Below are 12,292 nucleotides of genomic sequence, written 5' to 3'. Positions count from 1 at the left end.
CCCTGCGTATCGTGTAGGCATGCTGTCATATACGTGAAGTTATAACGGGCTGGGCTAGAGCTGTGCACGGGCCGTATTTCCGAGCCCGAGCCCGGCCCGGGCCCGCTGACTTTTTCGAAGGCCCGCCCGAGCCCGACAGCAAAGGGCTGTGGGCCCGCCCGGCCCGGCCCGACTTACGAAAACACAATCCCGGGCCCGGCCCGGCCCGGCTTTTTGAAGGTTCGTTGCGAAAACAAAACATCGTTTTCCGGCAATTTGGCACTTTATTGAGCATATAAAATATGTTCATACGACAGACGACGAACAGTCTCTATTACACAGATTACAAATTGTCGTCCAAAAACAGCAGAAGTCCAACGATTCCGGCTTCAACGAAGTGCGGCGCTTTTGCTATACAAGTAGACGGCCTCATGCCAGCAACAATGGAGTTCGCTCGCCAAAGCCGTCACGTGTATGGGGCATGCCCATGCAAGCGTCAGCAGGCGTCAGCTTGCACGAAGGCGATCTACGTCGGGTCGCTCGTCGCTGTCGCGTGAATTTTCACTCATATGAGATTTGGCCTTAAATCTAATGTGAACAGTCGCGTGGCGCCGTCACTAGCTCAGGTGGTGTTACTTCTCTGTTTGTCAGAGTGCAAACAGAGGCAGTGCTTTACCTGCTCCCCTTTTGTGTAATGTAGCGAATGGAAAGGAAAAGCGGTAAAGGGCGGTCGCGGAAAAGGCGCTGTATGCGTGCTGGAAAACAATTCCCGCTCATTCTCTATATTTCGGGCTTGAGTCGGGCTTTGCGCCGGGCCCGAGCCCGGCCCGATAAAACTGCAAGTAGCCCGAGCCCGAGCCCGGCCCGGGCCCGAGGTGAAAATACGTCGGCCCGCCCGAGCCCGGCCCGCGGGCCGGGTCGGGCTCGGGCTTTCGGGCTACCCGGAGCCCGTGCACACCTGTAGGCTGGGCTGCATCCCACAGACACTCGTCCTGCGATACAACCATTCGAGCTTATAGGCATATGTGTTTGGGCTGGTTGGTTGGCGACTTAAACAGCGCTAAGGGATAAGGCATAAAAGATGCATGGACAACGGATAAGGGATGGATAAGTATGCCCGCCGTTGCACGAATACGTATACGGATACGGTGAACTTTACTGACAAGTCTTGTGTCTCTTCCTATGTCCCTTTGCGCTGTTTCTGCGCCAAACACTTGAGTTGCTGCCTTGAAAAAGACAAGACCACTTGTCGAAACACTGGCTCCAGAGACGCACCCTGTTCAAGTGTTCAAGGACTGTTTTGCTTGTTTTTTTCCCCGGACTCGTGCTTTACTCCTACGCTGACCCGCCACGGTGGTCTAGTGGTCATTGTGCTCGACTGTTGACCCACAGGTCGCAGGATTGAATCCCGGTCGCGGCGGCCGCATCTCGATGGGAGCGAATTTCTATAGGCCGGTGTGCTTAGATCAAGTGCACGTTAAAGAACCCCAGGAGGTCGAAATTTCCGGAGCCCTCCACTGTATGCGGCGTCTCTCGTAATCATATCGTCGTTTTGGGACGTAAGACCCCAACAATTAGTATGCTTACTTCCCCGCTAATGACAACTAATTACCTACAATCGCGAGTCCCAACCGACCGAGTGAACACATAGTGCACTCATGCGGGGTCGCCATCCAAAAAAAGAAATCTCACCTGTTGCATAGGGAGGCGTGACCTTGGTCACACACTGTCGGCTCTGCCTTCTTGCCGCCGACACACGCCAATGTCAAGGTTGCGTAAGCCTTGGACGAAGAGCGTGGCGAAGGCTTCGTTGTCCGCACAAAAGCGTCGTCGTCGTCGAATCTTATCGCGCTGCAACGGGGTTTCTCCTCGCGCGCGACTCTCTCTCGATCGCGGCTCGCGGTTCGGCGCAGCGCGGAAGGTGCGCAGGCGTTCGCAGTTCGGCCCGACGCTTCCGCGTGTTGTGTGGAGGCGCGGCGTAGGCCTCCTCGAAATCCGCGGCGAAAATGTGGCCCTGCGGCCGTATGCGTGGCATCCCGCCGGTATTGCAGGGGCGTGGCGCGACCGTTCTCCGGAAATCGCCTGTGAACGCATGCATGCATAAACAGGCCTGGTCCGCGGACAAGGTGCGAAGAAGAAGACATTCCTGCAAGGCGTTGACCCTGGCAGTCTCGGAGGGTGGGGTGGGGGTGGGGAGGCGAGCAATGAAGTCAGCCGAGCGCCTTTCCCGCGAGGGCAAGAAGAAGGTGCGACGATCGCGCGCGCGTCGCGATTCCCGCGACGCAAGGCCAAAAAACCCGGAAGCCGCCGGCGCGCTCGCGTGCCGTTGCGTCTTCGGCGATGCGAGTGTCGATTACGCATTTCCCTATTGACAGGTTTCCGGTACATCTCTCTTTCTGCTGCGCGGCTCGGTTATTTGCTTTCTACGGGCGCTGTTTATAGTTCCCGTCGGTGGCGGCGATTTACATCGAACACACTGAGCTGGTAATGCGAACATTATTAGCTTACCAGAGGAGAATAAGCAATAGATGGAAAGACTGCTAGGTTAGCCCGTTATTAGACCGACTGGCTTGCCCGTGCCGGAGAAAGGGGGCAAAGGGAATAGGAGAGGGAACCATAGCACTGGTGTGCGCATGTCGCTAGTAAACCGCTAGTCGACTAGCATAGATGGGCAGTATACGCACTTTTTTAGAGCTCAATTTTCCGGCTTCCGACGGTCTTGTGGTGTTACAGATTGACCTTTTTGCAATAATTAATTTTCTCATAACTGCGTTACAACGCTTTTCGTTATTATGCTGTGCAAGACGTGGCTGCCTGCATTTCGACGGGGAGGCGAAGCCGGAAAAACATCCGTGTGCTTTGATTTAGGTACACGAGAACCTCAGGTGGTCAAAGTTAACCCGGAGTCCCCCATTAGATGTATCTCGTAATCATATTCTGATTTCGGCGCATTAAAATAAAATAAGTTTAATGTAATTCTTAAGCTGTTTAGAGAGAAAGATAAAAAAAATACACCTTTGCTTTCTCTAAGACGTAGTGGCTTGAAATATTCCTGTCCTTGAATTCCAAGCGATAGAAAAAGCTTAAGATAATGTGTGCGAAAGTGAGCGTCTACTTGCGTCAGCACACTTACTTATGTGCTCTATATGCGGATGGTAAAAGGTCACAGCAGTACACGTACTTTCATTTTATTTTACTTTTTTTTTCAGGTAAACTCTGACTTTAGGCAGAGATTACGTAACTTGGGAGTATTGAACACGGAAAAGTTTAGGCCGGGTATCTGCTTTCTCTACTTCTGTCCTTCGTGTATTCTTCCAAGACAGGACATATCAGTGTCCTTCATAAGTTATAAGCGGTATAAGCCAGGTTTTAATCGTCGCCTTATTAAGCGCGTGGCCGAAATTGTAGCAACATTTCCCGCATCTCAGCACGACCCGGACCTTAGGGTAGCATTTCAATTTCGTTTTGTGTGTGTGTGCGCCAATGTGTGCGTTGTAGCGAATTGCCTTAAAAAGTGACCGTTCTTACGGCTGTCGAAGTTAGAGGCACATAAAGATGCCTCCCCAAAGCATCTGAGACCTGCAGAAGCTTAGCATATTCCTAAAAGCGCTAAGCATAAGAGTGGCTCCCGGACCGGTTCGCCGAGCGTCGCACACGAATAAAAATTTCACCGAGGTCTGGAGACGGATGCCGGTGGCACTGCATTCCAAGACGGACGGTACACCGATTTAGATTATACATGGAGCCTACGCAAGAGGGCGGCCTCTTCTACATGAGCTCGAATGTCACTCCACATATGCGTCGAAAGCGTTTGTGTCTTCTTAGCTCTTTTTAGAAAGACCAAACGCGGCGCACTTGACGGCATTCTGTTGCAAATATCCCGTAATATTAAACCACACTCCTGCAGCCAGTCATCTATGGCGTCCAAGTACAATTTTCAGAAGCTCATGCGTTTGACGTCATAAATCTTCTCTCGTAAATTCAATAAATACAAAATGCAGTTCAACCTTGTTATAACGAACACTAATATAGCGAATTGTCGGTTATAGCGAACAAGATAAAAACGTTAATTTGTCATGCTTCATTTCAGTGACACTTATTCTTTCTATAACGAAACCAAAAACACGATAGCCGCCGCGATATTGGCTGTAACTATGAAAGATTTGGTTCACGCAAGGCCGCCTTGCGTGAATAAAAATAAAATTATAAGAAGCAAAATAAATATTGCAAGAAAACGCACAAGCACATTTCTTCCATAAAATTCACAACCACATCCTTCTTCAAATAAATATAAACGCAGGACTGTTTTGTGAAACGAACTTTGTTCTGTTGCAATTTCAACTTGGGATGTCCCGGTCTTTTTAGTTTTAAGTGTCACAAGGAGACGAATAAGGATTACCTCGTTCATAGTGGGTTTGAAGACTAGAAAAATGCGCTTCTGTATCCAGGATTCTCGTTCGAGCCCGATTGCCGGTTTGTTAGAGCCGATCTTTATCTCTGCTGTTTCAACGAAGATCGGATATAACGAACTAATTTACGATTCCGGTGCTATTTTGTTACAGCGAGGTTCGATTGTAGCTACTTTTGAGATAAAGCTCGCACTTGTAGCTGCGACGACGTTGAGTGTGGTTACGACAAAGTTTTAAGTTCACTGTCCACCACTTTCCCGGAGAATATTTCTCAAGCGTGTTTACACGAGTGGTCCTTGAAAGCCGAAGGTAACTATATAGAAATGCTTACAGTATGCTGCAAGCACAGCTTTCTCATGGGGTTCGGCTTACGGTGCACGTAGCCTTCGTCGGAATTCGCCTCCGTACCTGCTGCCGTGCTAATTGTAATTGCGTCAAAGAAAGAGTCATATACTACCCCCAACCGACCCGTGGGCTAGATTTATATGCACATAATGGACCGTACGCAACGGGACGCCCAGTGCGAGCTTGAATTTGTTTTTAGAAACCACGAGAACCAGGCGAATAAAGGAAGGAAAGGATGACACAGAAGTTTCGAACGCGGGTGCGCAAAAAGGTACTCGCTTTAAGGCGAGGCTTAATAATAAAAGAAACAAAGGACTGACCGCATGCGGGGGTGATCACCCGCAGAGGTGGAACTGAGCTACTGTCCGCGCCGCTGCCCAGCACAAGGTCGTAGGTTTGATTCCCAGCCGTGAAGGCGGCATTCCGTTGAAAAAGAAAGCGGGGAAAAAATTCTTGCGCACTTGGATTTCAGATGAACGCTAAATTACCTCGTGTAATAGGTCAACCCTGAGCTGTAGTATCGCATAGACTCAGATGTAACTGCGAGGCAACGTGTTGTAGTTTAAGGATTCCTTTGCTGAACTACCGGACAGCGCCTAAAGGGCCCCTCACCAGCCTCTGAAATTACAAAAAACGAGCGCAATATTCTCTCCAGGCATTTCTCGTCTTTCTGGCGCACTTCATGACGCAGAACAGTAATTCCCGTGACGTCTATATAGTACATACGCCCGATTGGTCCATATAGCGAAATATCATATGTGAATTGTCTCCCGCACTGCTTTGCCATGCAGCTGCCCATCCGTTCTTCCTTGCCTCGCACGACTATCGTGCGCGATCAACTGATTTCACTACATTTTTTTTTGTGTTTGCGACTGCGCAAACGGAGAAAACAGCGTGTAGTCGACAAGCACGAAATCTTGATAGGGTCAACGCTTAATGCTGATGTGGTACACGCGCTTTTAAGAAATAAGTGGCGAGGGGGAGATATGGCCTGTAGGAAGGGTAGCGAGGGGAACAGGAAACCACTACGTCTTTGAACGCGGGGTGGTGAGGGGCCCTTTAAGCAGTCGGTTGATGGAACCACTTGCGACCCTTTCTCTAGCGAAGTACGAAAGTAGGGGAATTGTCCGAGGGGCTCATTTTTCTGTATTATATACAACTAATGAAACCGACAGACAATTAAACCAAGGAGAGCATAGGGACATTATTTGTGGTTTCTTAACTGTATTGTAATGATTGTCACACAAATTGAAAGAAATTAAAGTGGACGAAAACTCACCCTTTCCGTCGGTGGGATTCGAACCGACAGCCTTCGAATTGTTGCGGGTCCCCCTATGCTTTCCTTGGCTTAATTGTCTGTCGGTTTCACTAGTTGTGTATTTCTCTAGTGCCTGTAGAGGATCGAATCGAGGAAAGTTTTCAGTACGTCATTGGCGCAGACAGTACTTTGGCCAGAACGTTTTCATTGTTTTTTAAGGCAGACCGTTGCAAGAGTGTTTGTGCGCTTTAACTTCTTTTCTCTTGTTTGTGTTTGCTGAAGCCGGCGAATATGTCTTGTGTAGTGTGTCTGTCTTGTTTGTCCGTCTGTTTTTTTGAAGCCGGGCTATCCTTGCTATGCGCTGTTAGCCTATGAGATAGGTTGCAGCGGGCATCATACAAGATTCCAAGTTCTGCTACACATTTACCAAGACTAACTATACCATCGTATCGTCGTATTTTTATTCACCAAAATTTGACTCATAAACGCTTCAAGTGTCGTTGTCATTGGATCAGCGGTTGCGTAATGATACTATTACTGCATTTCAAGCGTACTAGAACAAGAAAAAAGAATTCTGGGGTTTTACGTGTCAAAACGACCTGAGTAGGAGGCACGTACGCCGTGGTTGCGTACTCTCGATTAGTGTTGACCAGCTTGGGGTTCCTTAATGTGCACCTACATCTAAGTATACGTGTGTTCTTGCGCTTCGCCCCCATCGAAATGTGGCCTCCGTGGCCGGGAATCGAACCCGCGTCTTCGAACATAGCAGCGCAGCAGCTTACCCGTTAAGCTAGATATCACGGCGTGTCCTGAAAACGGTGTGTGTTTGTGTGTGTGTGTGTGTGTGTGTGTTTGTGTGTGTGTGCACGCGTGTGCGTGTGTGAGAGAGAGAACCATAAGCGTCACTGTATTCATTTTTATATTTTTGCTCGAAACGATTGCATTGTCTTGTACGCGTCTGCAAAAAAAAAAAAAAAAGAAGAGCAATAGCCGGTGTCATCGACAGGCGCCGAGGTCTGCCTGAAGATATATGGTAATACATAAAAAGTGCAATTTGACCTTGGAATTATGATAGGGTGATTCGGTGGTTTGTGATTGAATATGTGTAGTGACTGTGATCTTAGCGTCGATTAGAAATAATCGTGAACACAGCAGAATAAGTTCTATAGATATCATATTCAACTAATTAGGGATTCTATACACGATACACGATAACATCATACACGATAAAAACCACGAGATGGTACTTCACTCGTAGTAGTCGCTATTGGTATCCTATTGTTTCTCTGTTGAATTTTTGTTGCCTTCACAAGTCACTGTGGATATCACGCAAGAATGAAGTGAACACCAGGACAGCATTCGTTGCATGCTCTTTTTTGGTTGACAATGTATGAGGAAATATATACAATAATGAAATGATCTTGGTGGCGTGCTTCTCAGCGCGTTGTCGTTGTCTTGTACTGGTCGCAGAACCGAGACCGCCAGAACTCGCAGCGTTGGTCAGAGACGGGCGACTTGATCTCGGATTCCGGAAGGTTCAGCTCAGCGTAGCTCGGGTCAGAAGCGCTGAACTGAGGCCACGTTTTGCCGTTGATCGGAGGTACTTGTCTGCAAGCGAGAAAAGAAAGAAGACAAGGCGCCAACAGCGACAGCGCGGTGCCCACTGTTAGACCTAACCTGCATAAAGACGCAGGCTAGCATCGCCGACTGTTACATGTTCTTGATGCTCATGCATTGGCGTGAATAGGTGCGTAAGCCGGTTGCACATATATGGCATACGTGTGCCTCAATCAAAGTTATTAGTTGACCTGTCACTTTCTTCAAATCAATTTTTAATGCTTTTGGATTTGAGAGATGGTCAATGTTTATCTATCATTGAGTAAGGTTCCGGTTCCGGCCGAAAAATATCATGTGCCAATGTGACGTATGTGCAACCTGAATAGTTGCTGAATGTCATTCTTGTTTGTCATATGCCAGCTGGTTCGCAATGCCGAATAGTCGCGCAGACTTCTATATGTGAGGTTGTTATCGCCCCGTTATTTGACGTAGACATCGGTGTAGCTGTTGCACTGTGGGCTGTTGTTGGTAAACACGGTCATTCAGAGTTCGAATATCGATATCATATAACGATTTTTATAGCAATACGCCAAGGAGTTGCACGCCAGACACATGCCCATCTCGAAATTTGCGGCTACCTACAGCATAGATGCCTGACACAAACTGCGTGTAACATCCGTGTTAAGGAGCATAAGCATTGTGACCTCTTAGTGTAAATCGATGGGGGGGGGGGGAGGGGGGGAAGGGGGGGGGGGCGTACACCGAAGGAAAAACGAGAATGATAACACCTGCTCCGAAAAAATAAAATTCTGGCTACGTTAATGAATCATGTTTAACCATATAGTGTCAGCAGAAAACGAAAAATTATGAACTCTAATCACAGTGCGAATTACCACGTATGGCGCCAAATGTATAACCATATTGTGCAAGGGTATAGGGTGTGATTTATGCGTTAAGGGCAATTTATGGTTAAGGGCAATACTTGATATTAATGACTTTATCCTTATTGTTCCATATTGAGTTTTTGAGTTTATAATGAAGAAAATACAGTTCGGCCGTCGCTGACACAATGTAATAAGTAGCTTTAAAAAATAAAAAAATTCGACTTCAGGTTGTTGATTGCAGACAAATAAGAACTCCTACCGTGATGGGCCATACCGACCCACAGCTCCTCCCACTACGCCACTGGGGCACGTGGTTTCAGTTCTCGCGTCGCTGCATGTTTCACATCAACAAGGCATTAAACACTGCACCCAATGTATTTACCTTATACCTAAGCTTTCTGTTGTCGTACATGCGACTCGTAGCAATCACAGTGTATTGGGCCAATAAATGTTCTACGTAGTACTGTTGCTGACAGTGGTTCTTTGCGAAGAATTACAGACTACACGAGGGTCGCCTTTCTCCTGGTGCATTTATGGAATCGATATTTGAAAAAAAATATGGGGGCTTCTAATCATATTGCTGCTAGGTGATGACTCTAGATGTCATGGTTCGAATAGATTTCCTGAATTGCGCCTTCGTTTGTGTCGACTATCACGGGTGCTTTTCGTATGCTTTAATTAACACAAAAGTTAGACTAACTTGAGCTCTCTCGGTTTCTAGATGTATGAGGTAAGGTTAGATAAAATAATGTGTTTGGAAACTCCAAGTTTCATGCATTCTACGGATTACGCAACCTCTGAAATCTGCGCTGCCTCAACTAACGAAGTAAACACATATAACCCGATGACACGGACTGTCGTCAGCGTTTTGAAGGTGGCGATAGAAATTCTGGCACATGATATATTTACAAAGTCTATGCGCATACCTTACCGTTCCAACTTACCCAGTTTTCGCGAAATGCGTCCACATGTACATGATGAAAAGCGTGAGCGCTCTTTCCTCTTGCGTAATGTTGAACAGATCGTTATCCAAGGTGAAGCCAAACACGAAAGGAATCTCCTCGAAATGGGCCACTCCCGCCCACGGCGCGTTCCAGGAATAGCTGGGCCGGTGGGCGAACTCGTAAAAGTAGACGCTGTTGTTCCTCCTGGCGTAGTCTTCGGCGAAGTACATGAGGGGACAGAGGAAGGCGAAGTCACCCATTGCGTTGGAAGAGTTCTTCAAGAAGCTGCTGGGGTCTTCGGTAGCCGATTCCAGGTAGAAGTCCCGTATTTGGTTAACGTTCTTCTCGTGCAGGAACCTGAAGAGCAGCATAAAGTACACGTCCATGGTTCCCTTCTGGATCTTGGACCAGTCCATGAAGTCCAGTACAGGCGACATGTAGTACTCTATAAATACGCTTCCTTCGTCCTTAACTGCGCCGATGAGGAGATCGACGTCATTCGCGAAGCCACTTCTTATGGCCTTCGGCACGTCTTCGGGGACAAGGTCGTCTCCGTGATCAGGGTGATAGGTCAGCCGTACGCGGCCGTTCCTCGATTCGAGAGCGTTGAGAATGTCCGAGGCATTCTTTTTCTGCAGGCAACCCAAGACGGAATCGAAGTCGGTCACTTCTTCGACGCCGCGATCGACGCAGTTGAGTTTAATGGCCGCCTTAGTGAAGCTGTCCTCGTTGTCCATCTTACCTATGGTCCAGTAAGGGCTGCCGCTCTGCATGATGGCCCTCTTGAAGAGACCCTTGCTGGACGGCGAGACGAGATGGTAGCCGATAGATATGGCGCCCGCGCTCTGGCCGAACAACGTGATCAGGTCGTCGTCTCCGCCGAAGTAACGGATGTTCTGCTTGACCCAAAGCATCGCGAGGTGCTGGTCGTGAAGTCCCTGGTTTCCCATAGACATGGGCGGGTTCTTGGCGTTCATGAAGCCGAACGGTCCAAGTCGGTAGTTTACGGTCACGACGAGCACGTCTCCCAAGGCGGCGAGCCTGGATCCGTCGTAGAAGTGCCAATTTGTACTTCCGAAGAAGAACGCTCCTCCGTGAAAGAAAACCATGACGGCCTTCAGCTGCTCTTTCGTCTCGGTAGTCTCGCGCGCCGGCGCCCATATGTTGAGGTAGAGGCAGTCTTCGCTGCGCTCGTCGCCCGTGATGTTGATGATCTGGTTGAAGTATACCGAAGGCTGAATGCACGAGGGCGGCAGGAACATGGCCTTGTACTCTCGATGCCACGGTTTTACAGGGCACTGGGCGCATGAAGCGTAGACTTCCGACAGGTGGCTCGGCGAACGGAATTCCAAGGAAGACTTCGATGGGCAGGCCGAATACCTCCTCCTTGAAGCCGCGAATCAGGCCCGATTGTGTCTTCACCATAGGGTCATGCTTCATAAGCTTGTAAGCTGACGATAATGGCTCATTTGTGGCAAATAGCGACGCGATGATTATGCCGAGACGTATCGACATGGTTGACATTCAAAGGGCAGTCGTCCTGCAAGGAAATAAAAATATGCGTCAATGTTTACGTGATGAATGACAGAAAATACAGTAAAGCTCGTTAATTAAGATTTCGCGGAACCAGAAAAGCTGTCCGAATTAACAGAATGCCGAATTATCGAAACCATCAAGAAAACAACAAAGAAATGTTTATTACGTCAATGCACTTTCATTTTCTTGAGGAATACGTAAATGCAGTATTAATTTGGCGTAAGAGCTGTGCAATTAAGAGCCTCAATTTTCGTCGTTTGCGACTTCGTTCACAATGTGAACACGGCTCAAGACCCCCGTTTCTTAGTGCGAAACGTGCGCTCTGAACCCATACCTAATTACGTTCCAACAACGCGATTGTTGATGGCGACCACGCCTTTCTGAAAGCCCACCGCCGTTTCGGCTGTCTACGATCGCCGTTTTCTTTCCACTGCGTCGCACACTTGCGGCGCTTCGCACTCGGCGCGCTCCGAGGATTGTCTGACTTAACCGGGTGGCGGCCAATTATTACCGAATTAGCGAGATTTTGATGCCATTGAACAATGCTTATGCTGACCGGGGTCAGAGAACACGTACGAAATATTCCATTTTCCGAATGAACGAGGGTCGAATTAACGGACTTTTACTATAATGCTTCTACAAGAGAGTGTGATGTTCAGTGACAACGTATCAGCTTTGTCATACAACGGCTCGAATATCCCTTTCCCTACCTCCCCGCTAGAGCCAGTTAATATCTGCTCTGTACTGCGTTTGTCCTGCTTGTTCATTTGTTTGTTTTAAACCGGACTATTTTTGCTATGCTCTGTAAGCCTAAAAGAGAAGGAGTATATAGCGGGCATCGCTCATGGTGTCAGTCTCTTCTACAAATATATTTAATAAAACAAATTGTTGGCACCCACGACGGCACCTTCACAGCCTGGTATGTTATAGATTTTCTTTTTTTTATGCTTGGGGATGTTGGGAACCACAACTTCATTTCATTTTAATTTGGTATGGCGGATTACACCGGCTACACTGGAATCATGGCTTTAAGCTTTTATGGCTGAGAATTAGCGCGCACATTTACGATCGGAAGTAGAACGCACGGATGATTCCCAAGCGAAGTAACAGCAAAAAAAAAAAGCACTTGTTTAATTACGCGTCCCCCACTGTTAGTTTTTATGGCCGTGACGTTGGAATATTTCACTGCAGCACGCAGGGCGACCGCGATACCTTGGACTCATTTATGCAACAACACACGATCATTCAATAGTTACCTTGCGTCTAGGTTGGACACCTTTCAAGGAGAATGTTTCTCGTGGCAATTACGATTGATACGATTGCATCGCGTCCTTTCGTGAATGATGGCGAGAGTGGTGTCAACAATATCAAACGACGCTT

At 47.9% G+C, this 12,292-nt stretch overlaps 1 protein-coding gene and 1 pseudogene across 1 annotated transcript in view; both read right to left on the bottom strand.

The window, feature by feature from the left end:
- Positions 1–1,987, bottom strand: part of LOC119393461 (acetylcholinesterase-1) — a 6,184-nt gene extending 4,197 nt beyond the window's left edge. The window contains exon 1 of the mRNA XM_037660491.2: positions 1,672–1,987. Within this exon, the coding sequence (XP_037516419.1) occupies positions 1,672–1,680 (9 nt within the window). The 5' untranslated portion in view covers positions 1,681–1,987. The remainder of the gene's footprint in view (positions 1–1,671) is intronic.
- A 5,433-nt stretch (positions 1,988–7,420) lies between these two features.
- LOC119393460 (acetylcholinesterase-1-like) lies at positions 7,421–10,912 on the bottom strand (annotated as a pseudogene).
- Positions 10,913–12,292: the final 1,380 nt, after the last annotated feature.

Source organism: Rhipicephalus sanguineus, chromosome 5 (genome assembly GCF_013339695.2).
Source record: "Rhipicephalus sanguineus isolate Rsan-2018 chromosome 5, BIME_Rsan_1.4, whole genome shotgun sequence".
In the NCBI taxonomy this organism is placed as follows: domain Eukaryota; kingdom Metazoa; phylum Arthropoda; class Arachnida; order Ixodida; family Ixodidae; genus Rhipicephalus; species Rhipicephalus sanguineus.
The sequence above is the reverse complement of the archived record's forward strand: the minus strand, read 5'-3'. Positions and strand labels throughout refer to the sequence as shown.